Source organism: Monodelphis domestica, chromosome 8 (genome assembly GCF_027887165.1).
Source record: "Monodelphis domestica isolate mMonDom1 chromosome 8, mMonDom1.pri, whole genome shotgun sequence".
Lineage (NCBI taxonomy): Eukaryota > Metazoa > Chordata > Mammalia > Didelphimorphia > Didelphidae > Monodelphis > Monodelphis domestica.
In genome coordinates this window covers 129,805,784-129,825,704 of record NC_077234.1, presented here as the reverse complement: position 1 = coordinate 129,825,704, position 19,921 = coordinate 129,805,784, and the positions used below count along the sequence as shown (strand labels likewise).

Here is a 19,921-nt window from a genome sequence, read left to right as displayed (position 1 = left end):
GGATATTTGCAGAGTGAGCACCTTCCCTTAACCTCTTCACTATTATTTAAACTTAAACACTGGGTTTTTGATTAATGTGTGCCTACTGCAAATATTTCCAGTATTATTTCCTTCTAGAAATTATGTCCCTTTGAATAGAATAGTAATATAAATCTTCATTGGAAAAAACTGAGACAGAGAATCAAAGGAAGTATTTCTGTTTTTTAAAATGGCATAGAATAGAGACCAGCATGTTTGTAGTTAGAAGGAAGGAATCAGAAGAAGGAATATTGAAGGAGAGAGAGAGAGAGTAGGGATGGTCAGTAGAGCATGAGCTCAGAACAGTGGTGGTGAATGTGCCAGAGACGGCATGCAGAGGCCTCACTGCAGACACATTAGGCATGTGCAGGCCCCTGACTTGGTGGGCTATTAGGCTGGCCCTGCCCCCAAATGCAGGGGATGGGGCATTCTAGCCTTTTTCCACTATTGTAGGGGCTGAATAAGAGTCTTGATTCTGCTGCTCCCCTCTTTCCCACCCCCCACCCCAATCCCAAGCTCCCCAAAGCTGAGCTGAGGCAGCGGGCACACCCTCCAGCATGGAGCCCAGCAGTTCCCTCCTAGGCCACTCCCCTCAGATTGGCTATAGATTCTATGTACTTATCACCCTGCAAAAGGTAGAAAGTCCTTTTGGTCTTTGTGGAGCCTTGCTGGGTGAATAGTACAGGTAACAGTCCTGCTTTTGTAAGTAAAGAATTGATTGGGACCAGGCTCTCCTGATTATACTGATCCTAATTAAAATAATGGCCCCGAAAAAAATCCAGGGCTGAGCCCTAGTCACCAATCCCTAATTGAATGTGCTAATCAGTTCTTCCCTAATCCTTCAAAGGAGGATGAAGAAATCGCACACCCAGCCCAAATGGAGGGATCTGCTAACACATCTGTGGGATGATGGGAAGGTCCCCATTGAGCCATCCTGTCTACCCCCACTGCTGTAAAGCTGTAAGGGCAGATACATGGACTTATGTCTCTTGTATTAAACCCTTTATCCCAACCACAGAAACAGGTGGTGGTCTGAAGAAAAGTGAAGAAAATTCTGGCCCCCTAGCCCATGGTCTTAGTGCCTCAGAGGTCTACCAAATGCCTGAAGAAATTCATATTCACTCCAGTTCTAGCTGCAGCCATTCACTTTTACTAAATTTCCCTGGGCTTACCTGTATAAGTGCTTTGCTAAGGTTGGGTTGGTTACTCATGCACTATGTAGAAATTATACTGGGAACCCTTTCACCTCCAGGAAGGGAATGAGTGTAGTCCTCCAATTGTACATACTGGTATCCTCAGTGGCAAAGCCCTTGCATGCAGTTAGGGGTGGAGCATGGCATGCAGTGGGGGGTGGGCACTGGCAGCCAGTCTGGGGTGGGGTGGGGCATGCCACAGTCTTTAAAACATTCCAAAAGGTTGCCTGACACTGTCCTAGAATACCTAGGAGGAGTTGAGTGCTTGAGAATTTTAAAAAATGAATAAAAGCCCAGGGTGTCAGGAGTTTGGAGTTCTGAGAGGTGAAGACAAAGACAATTTTTTTCTGCTTGAGTAGGAAGGAGAACAAAGAATTGTAAACCTGGGGGCATCAAGAAGTAGCTAGAGTGCAAGTATACTTGACTTTGAGGTAGCTGGTAGCGAATATATACAATGAATTCAGGAGTATGGAAGTAGGAGAGTTATTGGTTAGTTTGAGTGTCATAGAATCCTAGATTAGAGATGAAAGGGAACTTTGAAGTCACATCTCACCTAACACTTTATAAATGAGGAAAACGAAGCTCGGAGAGATCAAGTGGTTTATCCAGAAACATATAGGTAGTAAGTGGCAGAGAACAGTATGTGTGAATATGTGAATGCCTATCTTCTTAGACTCCTTGCTGGTGTGCTTTTAGAGTCAGTGTGTGCAATTGGGACTGAAAGCTGGAAATGTTAACCTGAGATTTTAAGGGTGGAGAGTCCAATGACTAGAGACTGAGAGCCCAGAATTTCACAGGGCTTGACTTCATGTGCCCAGGCATACGTGCTTGGTAGTCAAGATCATATAGCCTTGTTACTAGTAACTTCATATAATATATAATGGTGTGAAGCAAATAAGTTGTAATGTTTAGTACAATTAGCTGAATCAAAGGAGTCACTGAATTTGCCTTTAGTTTTCTGGAGAATGCTGGTTGTGGGAGGATAGAAAAGTCACAGCTTGAAGGTGAACGCTGCCTTCTCAGAAGCCATTTTAGCAGAGTGCACCTTCTCTCAGGTTTTACCTGATTCTTAGCTTGTAAGGACTTGATACCTAAAATAAGAGACGAGCTGGTTGAGAGTGCCTAGCTACCCCACCATGAATTCATGCTACCAGGGCTAGGCAACCACTTCTTAATAGAGTATTTAAAAAGAGTTCCTGTCCATTATCTTTGTTTGTTTGGTTAGAAGAGAAGTTTCAAGATTGTGAAAATAGGCAGATGATCTAGTTCCTATTCCCTCTGCCCCTCCCCCCACAAAACTTTAACCCAATCTTCAACTCAACCCCCCCCCCCCCCAACATCTCCCAAAGCCTTGAAACCAAAAATGGAAGAGGGTGGAGTCTTCAGACTATAGAGTTTGACTTTGGTACCTGACAAAGTTATAGAATATATCACTAACTTTTGTTAATATTTGGAAAGTGAAATATAGTAGTCACTAAGAGCCAATACTATCAAGAAATGTTATTCCAGATAACCTCATTTCTTTTTCAATAAAAATAAAGATCTAGAGAATACTTGATTTTAGTGAGACATTTGATGGTTTTTCACAGTGTTTTTGTGGACAAGTTAAATCGGGGTTGACTGGTTAAATAATATTTATTATTAAGTTGATTTAGAATTGGTTGGATAACTAGGTTTAAAACATATTGATTAATGATTTGATGTTTCTCTTGAGTAAGAGCTCTAATTGGAATACTCCTGAGTATTGTCTTTGATCTGGTGCAGTTCACTATTTTCCTAAGAGAACCAGATAAGTGTAGATAACAGACTTATCAAATTCATTAGGAAAGTGATTACTATTTTGAAGATACCCCAAAGGATTGATAGTAATGTAATATGTGGAATTAAATTTGTTCCATGATATGTTTTCATATTTCTTCTGATTTTTTAGGCCTTTATCCACCAAGAGCCAAACTCGTAATACAGAGACACCTTTCATCATTGACAGATAATGAACAAGCAGACATTTTTGAGCGTGTTCAGGTAACAAGATCCAAAAAGCTTAAAAGTTAGAGATATAAAATGCATACGAAGTGACAGGACCCAAACCTATATTCATAAGATTTGTACTTTTACTCCTCTAGCTAAAATTACAGACGTATGGATCATTGACTTACTTCATAGGTCGTATCTAAGATATCAACATTGATTTTACTGTTAAAATTGTTTATATTTTAGTTGTCATATTTCCTTTACCAGACAAATTTGGAGTGACAATAAACTAAAATAATAGAAGCTACAGTGCTAAAAATTATTTTCATTTTGTTCTGTTCTTTTATTAGAAAATGAAGCCAGTAAATGACCAAGAAGAAAATGAGCTTGTAATTTTGCATTTGAGGCAATTGTGTGAAACCAAACAAAAAACCCATGTTCATATTGGAGAAGCTCAGTCGGTAAATTTTTTTCTTTTAATTGGTCTATATATAAGTCCATAACTGTAATATTAGGGGGCCTTTTGAAAATTGCTCAGATTTAGCCAGAATAGCACAAAGTATGAATGAAAATTTTCTTTTCCTTAAATTCTAGTGTTCATTTGGACTAAAATCCTGGGAACTATATATCTTTTAGTTATTCCCTTTAATATTTGGAACTTTTGTAGGAAAATTACTAATTACATTAGAAATATGATAAAAACCTTTACCTTTCATCCTAGAATCAATACCATATATTGGTTCCAAAGCAAAAGAATGGTCAGTAGTAGGCAGAGGTGGTTAAAGTATCTTGCCCGGGGTCATACATCTAAAAAGTATCTTAGGCCAAATTTGAACCCAGGACTTCTTTTCTCCAGACTTGGCTTTCAATCCACTGGGCTACTTGCCTGCTTCCAGAAATATGATTTTAAAGAACATTGTTTTTATTGATTTAAAAAAAGAGGAGTATTTCTGTGGTGTAATCAGATCACATATACACACATATAATTAATAAAAGGCACTAGAACTATTAGTTATATTATTTTGGTTTTCTTATTAACCTAATAGAGACTGCACAGGGTAGTGATGAGATCACTGGATTAGGTTTAAGCCCTTTGTCTGCCATTTAGTAGCTTTGTGACTGAAAAAATCCTCTAACTTCATTGAGCCTTCTTTTTATTATCTGTAAAAAAAAAAAAAAATCTATCCACCTCACAAAATTGTATAGTGAGGAAACTGTTTTTAAAATTGTCCAGCAAGTACAAATGTGAACTCTGAGTAATTTATTTGAAAAGAATCTGAGGAACACTCCTAGGTAAATCAGCAGAAAAGGATATAGTGATATGGTTCTACACAGATGAGAACTTCTGCTGCAAACTAAATGACAATTTAACCTTTTAACCATACTCATTTAAGCGGAGAGCCACATCAGCCAAGATATAATCTTTAAAGAAAACAATGATACAAATTAATGCAAAAGTAAACATAGATGCTGTTTATTATCTCATAGCACAAAGATCAATGAATAAGTTTACCAATTTGTAAGTACAATATTGTCATGATGAAGGGACATAGAAAAGAGGATAAACTGAATAGAATTCATCATTTTCATGTCAAAAGTAGCTTTTCCTCTTGACATTTTTATTTCTGCCAGTGGTATAGTAATTTAGGTTCAAAACTTTAGTTTATCTATGGTTCATACATTCCTAGTACATCTAGTCAGTCATAGGTCCTATTTATTCTTCCATCATATTATGTCTCTTCATTTTATTTTCATTATTGCCAGCCTAGTTGAGGTCTTTATCACTTTGTATTTTCACTGGCATGTAATGCTCCTTCTCTTCATCCCAGTAGGAATCCTCTTTCTGTCTTCCTTAATTCTAGTGCCTTCCTCTGTTGATTATTTCCTTTTTGTTATGCTTTGTGTAGCTTAGATTGTGAGCTTCTCAAGGACAGAGCCTTTCTTTTTCCTTTCTTTGTATGTCCAGTTCTTAGCATAGTCCTGGCATAAGTAGGCATTTAGTAAATGTTTATTGAGTGATTGATTGATATCTGGATTCTTACAATAACTGTTTTAACTGATCTCTTGGACTCTTCTCTCCACCAGTTCTGTCCTGTGCAGTGTTATAAAAATAATCTTCCCAAAACATTCCTTTCATAATATTATCTCTTAGCTTATAAACTTACAGTGACTTCATCAGTCACAGGATAAAACCCAAACTGTGTTGCTTGGCATTTAAGATTTTCTACAATCTGGGCTTATCTTGGCCTTTTCTTTATTTTTGGGTGGTGATTCTTCTTCAGGAAGACTGATATGTTCCCTGTATGTTAGATATAGCTTACACATTCCCCTCCTTTCATACCTTTGCTTCGATCATCTCTTCTGCCTTGAATACCTTTCAGTTTTTCTCATTTGAATTCTATCCATCCTTCAACACCCAGTTTAATTTCATTGTTTTCCACGGAAGCTTTTTTTCTGACTTAACCCTTTTAGAATGAATTACTTTAGGGCAAGGACTATTTCACTTTTGTTGTGTTTTCACTGCTTAGTAGAGTGTCTGTAATGTGGTAGGTGGTTAACAAATGTTTGTCACTTGATTGATAGCCTGTACCAGAAGTGTTAAGCTTGTAGCCCAGTTGATATGGGGTCTGCAGGAATCTATTTCATTTGAATTTTACACTACTGGTTTCTACCAATCATTTTGCCTTTTTATCTGTATATCACAGCTCCTCAATCAGACTATACATTCCTTTCAGTGAAATGACAATGTCCATCATAGCAGAGTAAATTCTCAACTCTTGTGGGGTGAGATTCCTAGAAAATGGTAAAAAATGTGAGTGTTGATACATTGAATTTATGGGAAGCAGAGAGTTAGTTTTCTGTGACCACAAAAAGCTAATCTTTTGCTAGAGATTGCTGAAAATACATTTTTATGCATACAATTCTTTATAATAAAGAATTAATTCTGACAATATGCACTTTTCCTAACAAAGTAAACCTGAAATAACCCATAAAATGGAGGGGAAAAGAGAGCCAATGTAGTATAACAGGAGGAGCTGGGGCAGTGATGTCAGAACTTAGAGATAAAAAAAGAGGCAACTTACCATCTCTAATCTCTCTTTTGGCTCTATGTTTGAACTGTTCCCCATGAAAAACACTTGCCTGGGATGGCAGACACAGACAGAGAAGGAGGTGGGATCCTCTCTAAACTACAAAGAGCTCAGTGAGAGGGCAGCGTGACCTCCTTCATTTATCCATTTTTTCAATTCCCTCATAAAGAGGTTACTTCGCTACTTTCTGGAGTGGATTCACAAACACTTCTGTGAATACTTTTCTCCTTTTTGTGGAGGTAAACTCACACACACCTTGCCTCTCGTTTTTTCACTACTGTGCATAGCAGGGAGTGTGTATGTCGTCAACATGAAAGTAAAAATGAGGGTATTAATAAAACCACAAAAACTTAAAGGCACAAATGTTGAGGATTGTTAGTATCTTGTACATAGTGGGTATACTATTGTAATGTAGATAACAGTAGACATTAAAGGTCATAGTGTCCAAGCTTTTCATTTTATGGATGAGGAAATAGGTGTTAAGTCCAATACCCTCATTTTAAAGAGTTTTTAGGCTAGGAAACCTAGGCATAGAATGCTATGTAATTATGAAAAAAACTTTTTGAAATAGAATGCAACTCCACTTAATCTCCAACTGATACTTTGTCCATTGGAATGTAGTCTTCTTTGTATAAAACCATGTAGAATATAAAAAAGAAAGATTGTAGTGATAATCAAAACAGTATCAGTTTCATGTCTTATCAAATTTAATCTCTTCTCATTACCTATAGAAGAAATACACTGTAGAGAAAAGGCTTGAACTTTCTATCTTAATGCCTTCTTTATTTTGTTCCTAACACCTGACGCTGTGGTTTTTGAACCACTGAAACTTATCCTTTATAGGTACCGTAGGATTCTTTTTTTTTTTTTAAACCCTTACCTTCCGTCTTGGAGTCAATACTGTGTATTGGCTCCAAGGCAGAAGAGTGGTAAGGGCTAGGCAATGGGGGTCAAGTGACTTGCCCAGGGTCACACAGCTGGGAAGTGGCTGAAGCCAGATTTGAACCTAGGACCTCCCATCCCTAGGACTGGTTCTCAATCCACTGAGCTACCCAGCTGCCCCCAGTAGGATTCTTAAGTTGCCCAAGATGTACAATAACACAAAAGAAAGAGGGTAGGCATGATTAAATGTGTCAGTGTGACAGAGTAAGAAGAACATTGTGTTGGGAGTTAGGATACCACGTCTCAAAGCGTAGTTCTTCCTTACATTGTCAAATTACCTGGTACAGGTTGCTTCACCACTTTTGGATTTACTGTCTTGAGAGTATTGGTAGGGCTCAAGACTAGTGGTATCTTAAGTTTCCTTTCATTTATTTGTATCTCTGATCAAAATTTATCTTTGTTTTTTTTTATAGACTCTTTCTAATAATACAGTTCCTGAAAATGTGGGCAGCAGTGGCAGGTTCAAACTTGACATTTTGAAAAACAAAGCCAAGAGATCCTTGACTAGCTCTCTGGAAAATATCTTCTCAAGGGTAAGATTTATAAGCTAGAGTTGAGTATTCTTCTATGTAATAATGACTGTAAGTCAGTGCTCACTGTTTATTTTCTTCTAAGTAGGCTAACAGATTCTTAATTTGTCATCATCAAAATTAATACTCTTACTTAAATGAACTTGTTTAAAGCACAATTTAAAGAAAATTGAAAACATGATCTATTATATCTAGTTTTATTATGCTGATTAAAATATCCAAATTATCCATAGAATTTGAGTAGTGGAGACACATGCACAGAAATTTGGAAATAGGATATTTAAATCTTAATGCTTCAAGAACTCAATATATGTTCCATAAAATTATTATAAAACTTATATTTGTCTGGGTTCTAAGGGAAAATCTTGAAATAAATTTATTATAATATTGTTTTTTCTTTAATATTAATAGTAGAGGTAAGATACCTTTCAGTAACTCACTAAAGTGATCATTGTAGACTTAATTCACCACAAACTACCTGTAAAACCTTCTCAGGATGTCCTATCAGTCAGCCAAGAAACAGTTATCAAGTGTTTAAAGGCCTGTACTTGGGTGGTGGTTATGTGAGTGGAGAAAAGAGAAGCTGTATCAGTGATGCTGTGAAGATAGAAATGAGACATGGCAGCAGACTGGATATATGGGGTGAGTGCTAGTGAGCAGTCAAAGACAATATCAAAGTTTTCAGTCTGGGTAACTAGGAAAATGGTGGGGCCCTTGAGGAAGAGGGAAGGGTTTGGGAACAAAAGAGTTTTGTTTTGTATGTGTAACATTCAGTTTGAGAACTTACAAAGGGTAGATGATGATGGGAAATTGGAGGTCAGGAGAGTGGTTAGAGCTGGAACTGGAGATCTGAGAAGATGATATTTAAACCTATGGGAGAGCAAAAGTTCTTAACTTTTTTTTGGTGTCCTTTCACTGTTGGGTGAAATTTAGGGACCTTTCTCAGGATAATGCTTTCAAATGCATAGAATAAAATACACAGAATCACAAAGGAATCTTTGGGAAGGATAAAAGAGGGCCAAAAATAGGGTGTTGGAGGATACCCATGTTTGGTGGGCTAGACCTGAAGGAAGATCAAGCTAGTAGGACTGAGAAAGAGTGGTTGGGTAGACAAGTATATATACAAATATCAGAGAAGAGTTTTAAAAAATGTACAGTGTTGACAAAAAGAGAGTGTTTGACAGGCTGAGCCTACAGAGAAGTCAAGAAAGATAAGACTTAAGAACATGCCGTTAGATTTGCCCATTCAGAAATCACTGTTATTTTTTAAAAGAGCAGTTTCTGTTGAATCATGAGTTCAGAAGCCAGATTGCAGTGTTTAGAGGAGAGTAAAAGGAGAGAGAGTAGACGTACTGTTTGTAGATGGCTTTTCCAGGAAGTTTTGCTGTGAAAGAGTGTGTGGAGAGGGCAGAAGTGAACATGCAGCTAATAATGGAAAGGATGATCAAGGGTGCAGGAGGGACCCAGATCTCTAGAAGATGGAAGGAGTGAGAAAGGAAAGATTTAAGATGAAAGCAGGTTAATTAACTATGGAACGAGCATTTCAGAGAGCCCAGTAGAATGACTGGGTAAATATGAAATGGGATATTGGGGGTGGGAAGCAAGCGACTCTGCTTCAGAAATGGTTTTCTAAGCAGTAAAGATGGAGTAGAGGCTAAAGGTTGGTAGTCTGCTTCTGGGGCTTCCTGGAAAGTCTCTGGAAAGAAGAATCCATAAGCCAGAAATGTGGATTTGAGGCTGATGTAAAATGCTTTTGCAAGGTTCTAAACTAGAGACCGGAAGGAGTCTGCATAATGCTTAATTAACACATTAACATTTTATTTTGAGGAATCAAGTTGAGATTATTACAGGAGCTGCAAGGCATTTCTGAAAGTATTTCACACTCATTAGTAAGTTCAATTCAACAATCATTATTGAGCTCCTACTATGTGCTAAGTTACTGGAAATGTAAACAGAGAAAAAAATCCCTCTTCTCAAAGAGCTTCTGATTCTAGCAAGTAAAACAGTATGTACACAGGCAAGTATATACAAAATGGCTGCTGGGTGATACAGGGGATAGAATGTTGGGTCTAGAAGTCAGGAAGACTCATTTTCTTAAGTTCAAATATAACTTCGGACACTTAACTAGCGATGTGACTTTGGGCAAGTCATTTAACCACTCACCTCAGTTTCCTTCTCTGTATAATTAGCTAGAGAATGAAATGGCAAACCACTCGTGTATCTTTGCCTAGAAAATCTCAAATGGGGTCACGAAGAGTCAGACACAACTGAAATGGCTGCACCACAAATGTACAAAATGAATATAGAATAAACAAAGTAATTTTGGGGTATGAAAATATCATATCTTGGGAGATCAGAAAAGGCCTCCTACAGAAGGTGTTAGATGAGTTATTTGTTTTGAACGAAGGGAGAGGTTGTACAAGCAGAGGTGAGGAAGGAGAGCTTTCCAGATAGGGAAGGCATGCAGCCTGCGAGAGAGAGAAGCAGGAGATGGAAAGCCAGGTATGAGGAGTAGCAAGTAGGCAGTTTAGCTGAATGTAGAGTGTATGAGAAAGGAGTAATATGAAATCAGTTTATAGAAGTAGGTTGGATCCAGATCCAGAACTTTAAGTACCAGTCAGAGTAGCTTTATTTGATTTGAGGGGCAGTAGAGGTCTCCTAAAGTTTCTCTAATAAGGAAATGATAGTCATAGTTGTACTTTATTTTTTTTTTTAATTTTCTTTATTTTATTCCGGTAACAAAACTACACATAAGTTTTACAAGGTTATATGATTCACATTGTCCCCCTCCCCTCATCCCTCCCCTCTCCTATAGTTGACAAGTAATTTCACTGGATTTTGCACATATTATCACTCAAAACCTGTTTCCATATTGTTCATTTTTGTAATGTTCCCCAACATATTTATGTTCCTTCTACTAGTTCCTTATTTTCTGCCAGAATTAGGTGAATAGTTAATGCCGAATGTTATATTATTTAAAAGCTTGGTGCCATACCAAGTAATGTTGCTCCCAGGGCAAAATAGTCTGAAATATGAGATGATTTTGCTTAAGTGTATAATTTAAGAGTGAATATATTAGTAACTACATTTGGAAACTTGTGTTCCAAAAAAGGTTTTTTGAACTCTATTTTTCTTTATAGTAAGAATTCAGATATTTTTTGAGTTGCTACCAATAATGAACTCCTAGAACAATAATCCAACCAGTTATGAAATTCTGTCCATTATTATTGTATTGTTGCTTTAAGAGTGTGATGCATGGTCGTCTGGGGTTACTTAAACTCAATAAGTAGAATTCCAGAAGCATAACTTGAAATTATGTGGAACTTCTTTTGATTTTAGAGAAATGAAATAAAACGAACATCATTGGAGCATAGTAGGTATCAATATTGAGTTTAGGCAAAAACCATGCTGTTTTGGGGCAAAAGAGAGGATAAGCCATTGTGAAGAAACTTCTGTATAATTTCATTTAAACTTTACAAGCTCTTAATTTGTTTAAGAGCTTCAAAAGGGGAAAAAAACACTAGCTTCTTTAAGATACCAATCATCTAAATATTTATTAAGTGTCTGCTATGAGGTGATAATAAAACTTCCATTAAGGACCCAGGTTTTAATATATTGGAGACAAGCAACTGTAAGTATAGTTGATAGATATATAATTGATTCTTTCTATATCTATCAAAAATTGATAATTGATTCTTCCCTTAGGAGGGGAACCACTCTATCCACTGTGCCACCTAAAACACCAGAATTTCTCAGTCTCTCCCCTCCTCTCCCCTCCAAGAGAGCCACCCCACATAACAAAGACATATTTTTAAATTTTAATTAATTAATTAATCCATCTATCCATCCATCCATCCATCTATCTATCTATCTATCTATCTATCTATCTATCTATCTATCTATCTACCTATCTATCTATCTATCTATCTAAACCCTTACCTTCCATCTTGGAGTGGCTCCAAGGCAGAAGATAAGTAAGATGGTAAGGGCTAGGCAATGGGGATTAAGTGACTTGCCCAGGGTCACACAGCTGGGAAGTGTCTGAGGCCAGATTTGAACCAGGATGTCTCGTCTCTAGGACTGGCTCTCAATCCACTGAGCCACTCAGCTTCTCCCCAAACATTTTTTAAGGAAAAAACTGAGGAAAACCTATTAATACATTGAAAAACTCTGCAAATATATACAATGTAATACAACATTGATGTCCCACCTTTTCAAAGTTGGGATAGGGGTATTTTCCTATATTTTCTAATTGTTATTTCTCTGACTCTAATTACTTTGTTTTTTGTTTTGAATATATTTTGTATTTATTCTCTATGAACGTGTATTCCTTCCCTCTCCAATAGAATGTTAGATCCTTGAGAGTAGTTCGGTCTGACATTTGTTGTTTGTATCTCCAGCATTTAACACAGTGTCTAGTGCATAGTAGGTATTTAATAAATGCTCATTGGTTCATCCTAATCATGTAAATTGGGAAGATTGGGATATTAAATTATTTTATAAGATCCAAGAATCTTCTGATAAAACCTCGTTTAAATACCACAAAACAAATATACTAATCTCCATTTCCCAGTAATCTGTAGAGCTGCCTAATGCTAGGACAAGAAATTGTGTGTGTATGTCTATGCTCACACTGTACTGTTCTTTCAAAAAACCTAAAGTAGCAAATATTTAATAATTTGAAGGTCAATTCATTCCTTATTACTACACATGGACCTGGTTATTATCTTTTCATATCAAGAAAAACCTATATGTTAACAAAAAAATTACTTGCTAAGCTTTTATTTCAGTGTACTATAAACGAATTCTCTCTAACCTATCATCATGCATTATACTTTAAAAAGAATTTTAATGACTGTTTAAGTTAAGATTCACCTGGCCTTTTTATATTCAAACACTGGTTTAATGGACTATGGAGAAAACAGTGCTGTAAAAACATGAATTCCATTTGTAGGTAATAATTCCTTTGTGTATGGTAGTTTAGGCTAGAGAGCTACTTATCCTAGGATAGTGTAGAATAGTTTTAGCCTTCACTTGAGGATTAGACTAGTATCATGGGACCACCAGGAGATGGAAGAGACTTTGGAGGGCATCTCGTTAAACGCACTCATTTTACAGAGCAGAAACTGACTGGATGTCCTCTGAGTTCCCTTGTAGTTCCCTTCAGTCTCCTGGGCCTTTTTATAGTTTGACATCTTTTTCTTTGATGCTGGAAGGGGTTTGAAGTTCTTCCTTTCAACCCCACCAGGTTCTCATATTCTGTACTAGCAAGACTGACATACCTTATAAGTCATCCCTTGGAACTCTTCAGTCCATCTCTTTTGGTCAAGTGATGGATTGTAGGCTTTGCCTGCCAAGATATTTCACATTGTGAGACTTAACACAGTCTTACACTGTGCCAAAAAAAAGGTGTATTTTTTGTGGCATGGAAATAGTTAATGTAGTTCTGAGTCATTTAGTGAAAGGGAATTTTGGCATATCCAGACTTGCTAGTTGCGTTTCCCTGGGTTATGAGTTAGTATAAAGCTGACAGTCTAGCCATACCTGGTTTGGCTTACAATCACTGCCATTTTTAGATATCAGGATATTTTGTAGAGCTAACTACAGTTGTTTGTGAAATAGGATCATTATTAGATATGAAGAGAAGTTCATTAGCAATTCTAAATTAGTCCAAGGGTAATGTTGGTACAAATATTACCAAATTAGTATATGGAAGAATTGACAAAGCTATCTGTACAAAGATTGCAATACCACAGTGGTATATCCCAGTCATCCACCTATAAACAACTATAAAAGTACGGGTCTAATGAGAGAAACTGGTTTCCAGGTATATTTTTTCTCAGTGTAACAACATATGGCCTCCCTACATAAAAGAGATAATCTCATGTGCAGGTCAGATTAGAATTGTAAAATAAATGTTCTGTCTTTTGTCATATAAAAAAACTAAGAATATAACAAGCCATTGTCTGTGAAACTTGCCCTTTGAGTTTTTTTTTCCTAGTAGTGGTGATAACTTTGTGTTATAGTTGCTTGAAAGGAAGGAAAGAAAGAAGGAATGAGTGAATCAAAGAAGGAAGAGAGAAAGAAAACAAGCATTTATTAAATGTTTATTATGTGCTAGGCACTATATTAAACATATCATAAATATGATCTCATTTGATCCTTAAAAGAATTCTGCAAGGTGAGTGCTATTATCATCTCCATTTTACAGGGGTGGAAACTTAGGTACATAGAGGTCCAATGACTTGCCCAGGGTCCCCACAATTAATCAACATTTCTGAGACTGGATTTGAACTTAGGCCTTCCTGACTTGAGGCCCATTGCTCTGTCTACTGTGCTATCTAGTAGTAGAAATAGAGCTGCATGAGCAGTCAGGAGTGAATTTGGATCCTGGACCTAACTTACTTAAATATGACCTTGAATAAATCATTCACTTCTTTTGAAATTCACTGTCTACCTATGTAAATTAGGGATAATAATAATAATAATATGTTTGGTAATAAAAACATTTGTTGTTTTACTGTGGAATCATAGGACTGAAAGAGCCTTCAGAGGTCTTTTATCTAACATCCCTTTCCTTCAGATGGATTAGTATTTAAATTATCTAAAGCAGCTGAGCATTAGAAATCTCACAATTTACCTTGGTTAACCTTGAGAAAAGGTTTTTTTAATTCTAATATCCTTTCTGTAGCTTAAGCTTACAGATTTTTGGTTTTATTTTTGGTAGAAATAGAAAACAGTACCAATTTTTCTACAAAAGCTTTTCATGTATTTGAAAGCTGTTATTAAATTGTCCCTTTTCCCTTCTCAAGCTTTCATCAAAGTTTTATTTGCCTACAGTTTATTCAACTTCATGGCTTTCCTTTGAACCACATTCAGATTCACTGATATACTCTTTATGATTGTGATCATGGATATTTTCCACTGTTGGGCCTTCCCAAGGCTAAGTATATTGGAAGAAAGATATAATATTTCTCTCATGCTCTGCTTCTATTTGCTTATTCCATTATAATTCTTGTATTTTAACTAAATCATTATATTGCTGTCTCAGAAAATCATAGAAATTCTGACCAGGTACATGAGGTTTTAAAAAGAGTCATTAAATTTTCCTTTTTACCTATGCAGAAAGATATCTACATAGATATTAGAAGAAGACACATAACTGGCTGGCTCACCATTTATTGACACTTTTTAAGGCTATCTTATTTTGATAACTTATGTTTTCTTTTTCTATTTATTTTTCTGTGAACAAAAATAGATCATTTTAGAATTTCAACTTTCTGAAGATACCTTCAGTTAACATGTATGTAATATATGTTATGAATGCTAAGCATATATTTCACAAAGATCTGAAATTAATAGATATTTTTACAAATTTAAGGTCCTGTTTGAGTACTGGGAACAGGGATTTTTTTTTTTTTTGGCCAATAATTCAAGGTAGGTGAACTGCTGAGGATTTTATAGTTGGGAATAAGTATCCAGAATCCATGAAGTGTTATATTTTCTGCCTATTCCGCTAGTGTTTCTGGAAAGATAATATTTCAGACACTTTCCTCATAGAGTTATTATGAGATAAGTGCTTTGCAAACCTTCAAAATGTTAAATTGTAATTTTAATTGAAATACAATGTAATTCATTTGTGCTATTAGCCTATTGTCCTTAGTGTCTTGTGTTTAATGTCTGATAACCTGGATTCATCTCCCTATTGTTGGTTCATTGTATTGGGGGACTGTATTATTAATTTTAAATTTTCTTTCAAATTTAAGGTAATAACAACTAGCATTTATATTGTATATTAAAGGTTTTAAATCTCTTTATAAATAGTCAAACATTTGGTCCTCCGAACAGCCCTGTGAGAGAGGTGCTGTTGTTATCCTCACTTTACAAATGAGGAAACCGAGGCAGACAAAAGTGGAATGACTTGCCCAGGGTCATATAACTAACAAATAGCCGAGGCCATATTTGAACTAAAATCTTCCCGACTCAAGGCCCAGTGCTTATCCACTGTACCATTTTACTGCCTTTAATTCCTACCTTAGTTTACCTTAATTCCTTGAAACACTAAAACTTCAGAACCCAAGAATTCTTAGAGTAAGATTGGATCTCACATCTAGTATCTTCCAGTGCTAACTTAATAAGAATGCCCCCTACCACATCTAAAAGAAGTGACTGTCTAACTTCTGCTTGAAGACCTCATTGGTGGTCAATTAGCAGCCTTTGGAGGAAGCTTAATCTGCTTTTGGACAGTATAAATTGTTAGGGCGTTTCTTCTTTTTTGAAGTCAAAATCTGCCTGTCTGAAGCTTCATAGAATCACATAATTTCAGGGTTGGAAGTTATCTCAGTGACCATCTAGTCTTAAGCCATAAATGAAAGGACATAACTCTTAAGTAGTTCTGGGGCCTCTGCTAAAAGACCTCACAAGAAGGGGAATTGGCTACCTCTGGCGTTAGGCCATTCCAGTTTTGGATAGCTCTAACCACTAGGAAGTGTTCCTTGACTTCAAGCTTAAATGATGAAAATTCTATCCATTATTTCCTAGTTCTCTCCTCTGGGGCTACAGAGAACAAATCTAATCCCTCCTAAAGGACAGCCCTTCAAACACACAAAGACAGTTATCTTGTCACACAATATCTTTTCTTTCTCCAGGCTAAACTCACCTAGTTTATGAAATACCTCACCTCTATGAAGTATTAAGCAGAATGTCCTCAATTCGGATTAACCTATTTACCATACTTATAGCATACTTTATAGTCTGGAGTTTAATTAGGAATTCAGACCAGAACAAGCTAAATGAATGGCACCTTTGTTCCTTGTTTTGACAAAAGCCCTATTTATGAGCTAATGTGTAAAGGATGAGCTTCTGGACTCTGACAAAGTTTCTCACAGCCAAATGCAGGCCCACAGAGCAGGCCTCTATTAGTATGAAATCAATCCCGGATTAGCCGTGGGTGAATCAGACTCTTTACCTGCTTCCTTTACCCTCTCCTTTGCCTTCTAAACAAATTCTGATGTCCAGAGACCTCCAAGCATAACTCTGGGAGTGGAAGTCATAGATAAAAGTCCTTGATGTCTACTACCTATGTATCCTTAGAGAGGATTATGAAACTGTTTTGGGCCTTTGTTTCCTTATTTCTACAATTAGCATATTGAACTAGATGATCTTAAAGACCCCTTATAATCTAAACTCTAAGATTCTAACATAATACTTTGCATGGTATAGGTTTGGCAAATGAAAAGGAATCATCCATAATCATCATACCCAGGAACTTAAGAATTCAGTCTCTGTCTTCTGCCATTGAGAAGGAGTATCTAAAATGACTCTGAGAAATTCTTATTTGACCGTATCTATATTTGTTCTATCTGAGAAGAAACAAAAGCCAAATGTCTTCCATTTACTTTCCTCTTGTTTATAGATGTTGTGGCATAGTAGAAAGAATATTGAAATATGGGAAATAGGGGAGCTGGGATTTAGCCCCAGTTGGACAAGTAATTTAAACTTCATAAGTCTGTTTCCTCACCTGTGATTTGGATTTGGGGGAAATGATTTGGAAGGGGAAGAAGATAGGAACAAGCATTTAGTAAGTATTTACTCTATGCAAAGCACTTTATAAATATTATCTCAGTTTATCCTCTCAACAATCCTGTAAGGTAGTTACTATTATGATCCTTATTTTACAGATGAGGAAAATGAGGCAGATGGAAGTTAAGGGACTTGCTTAGCATCACATAGCTAGTAAGTGTCTGAGGCCAGTTTTGAACTCAGTTTTTCCTGACTCCAGGCCAGCATTCTATGCACTGAGCCAATTTCAGTGATGAAAAATCGTCAGCTTTTTTTTTTGTTGTTGTTAAATTACATTCATTTATTAATATCATCCTTCTTTTCCTCTTTAATAATTGGCCATCTCTCCGAAAAAATTTCAAGATGAATGAAAAAATAAAAAGTAGCTTAGCAAAGCCAATCAGTACTTCAGACCTTTCTGGTGATAGGCACATTATTCTACACCAGTGGCTCCCTACCTCTGGGTCCATGCTTGGTCACAATAATAGCATGGTATCTGGTTTTGTTTTGTAGGTCTTTCCATTTATGCTGTTAGAGTCATTGCTTATATTGTTTTCTTTGTTCTGCTTACTTCTCAATATCAGTCCATATGTCTTCTTGTGATTCTTTTAATTCTTCACATTCATGGCTTCTTGCCACTCAGTAATATTTCTATTACAGTTATCTACCACCACATTTTGTTTAGACCTTCCCCAACTGATGGATATCTATTTTGTTTCTAATTATTTGCCACTACGAAAGTATTGTTATATTGTATGGATATAAGGCTATGATTTCAGCAACAGCATAAGACAGTAGTAACTCAAAGCTAGCTTGTGGGAGTCTTCAGTGAAGTATAGAGAACCAAGTAAAATATTTAATTCTTGTCTTCCCACAGGGAGCTAACAGAATGAGAGGTCGTCTGGGAAGCATGGACAGCTTTGAAAGGTCCAGTAGTATTGCTTCGGAGAAGGTACCAAATGAAGGCTGAATGAATGCTACTCTACTGTTTTAGGACTTAATAGTGTTTTGCATCTTTCAGGGATATATAAACTAGTAGACTGTGTCTTGTTTGCTTTTATCTATTGCCTTACTCACAAGATACATAATGCTATTTGAATTTTCACAAATGTGTTTTACATCTGATATTTGTTGAACATTGTTAAAGTTGACTGGATGTTAACATAGTTTATGCAGTACTGATCTTGAAAAATCCAGTTGAACTTCATTGGTGTATGGGGACAATAAATATCTCCCCATTTTATAGGCTAGCTGTTTAACAATAAAATTTTTTGCCACGTATAGTTTTTCTTCTTGGTGATGCAATTTGATCTTCAGTACATACAGTTTCATATAATAATGAGCTGTTGGTATAAAACAGTTTTTCTGTACTTTGGAACTAATTTTTTTAAATCTTCTCTCACATTTTTCTCTTAATTGTAACTTCATGCTTCCATTTTTATTTTAGAAAATACCTTTCTTTTCTTTTCTCCTGGTTGTGATAATCCTGAAAAATGAAGCATATTCATTTTAATTTCTTTTTAAATAAATCTGAAGCCTATTCAAACTAATTTTTTTTAATCTATAATGATTTTTTTTAATTTGTGGAATTTCCTCAACTAGGAATTTATTCAAAACCTTATCAGTTTAGCAGTCTGTAAAATATAACCGATGTAGTGACTGTTCAGTAACATATAAACAATGTATCTGTCTGAATTGTAAGATTTATTAGGTTTGTCCATGCAGTATGAGACACATATCAGCATAGCTCACTTTTCATTTATTTCCTGTTTTTCATGTTTTTCAGTTTACCTCAGGCAACATGTAGTTGGACAATAGCTTACCCAAGGGACAAGGATGCATAACAGATTTTATTATTTTATTTTCCTGATGCTGCTGCTGCTAAAGCTGGACAATCAGACTGCGTTATATTGTTTTGACAGTACAGGAAGTATGCAACTGATATGTCAAGGAAATTAGCAGACACATATACACAAACCCCACCCGCTTTTGGTCATGATCTCTTTTCATCTTTTTGCCAACAGTCAGAAGTACAGTAGCTACAGCATTTTATTGCCACAAAGTGTCAGAGGAAAGAATACCTTGTCTTATCACCACTTTCTCATTTTGGTCTGTCTTTACGGATGCTTTTGTCCCAGAGCAAGCTTATCAAAAGAAGTTGGTCATGCTCCTACTGATTAGCATGCAGGATGGCTTAAGTAAAAAAAGGGGATTTGCTCATGGCCCAGGAAGAAGAAGACACATCCTTTCTCTTTTGAGCTCTGTCTGGTCAGGCCTGCCATGCTTCTTGTGAGAAAGCAAGGCCTTACTCCCCTCTGATTTCTTCTCAGGACTATTCACCAGGTGACTCTCCACCAGGCACCCCGCCAGCCTCCCCCCTCTACTCAACCTGGCAGACATTCCCTGAAGAGGACTCGGACTCCCCTCAGTTTCGAAGGCGGGCACACACATTCAGCCATCCCCCCTCAAGTACAAAGAGAAAGATCGCTTTACAGGATGGGCGATCTCATGGGGTTCGGTCTCCTCTCCTGAGACAGAGTTCCATTGAGCAGTGCAGGTGAGTCTGAACTTTCCTTCTTATTGGACTTGGCTGATTTTGATGACGGTTGTGCTGGGA

The 19,921-nt window shown here is 36.6% G+C and overlaps 1 protein-coding gene across 3 annotated transcripts in view; it reads left to right on the top strand.

Annotated features, from left to right (window-relative positions):
- The window catches only part of TBC1D4 (TBC1 domain family member 4), a 216,120-nt gene that overhangs the window by 148,915 nt on the left and 47,284 nt on the right, over positions 1-19,921 (top strand). For all 3 annotated transcript variants that reach the window (XM_007501450.3, XM_007501451.3, XM_056807214.1), the window contains exons 6-10: positions 3,142-3,233; positions 3,533-3,643; positions 7,627-7,746; positions 18,182-18,256; positions 19,635-19,861. In XM_007501450.3, the coding sequence (XP_007501512.1) occupies positions 3,142-3,233; positions 3,533-3,643; positions 7,627-7,746; positions 18,182-18,256; positions 19,635-19,861 (625 nt within the window). The remainder of the gene's footprint in view (positions 1-3,141; positions 3,234-3,532; positions 3,644-7,626; positions 7,747-18,181; positions 18,257-19,634; positions 19,862-19,921) is intronic.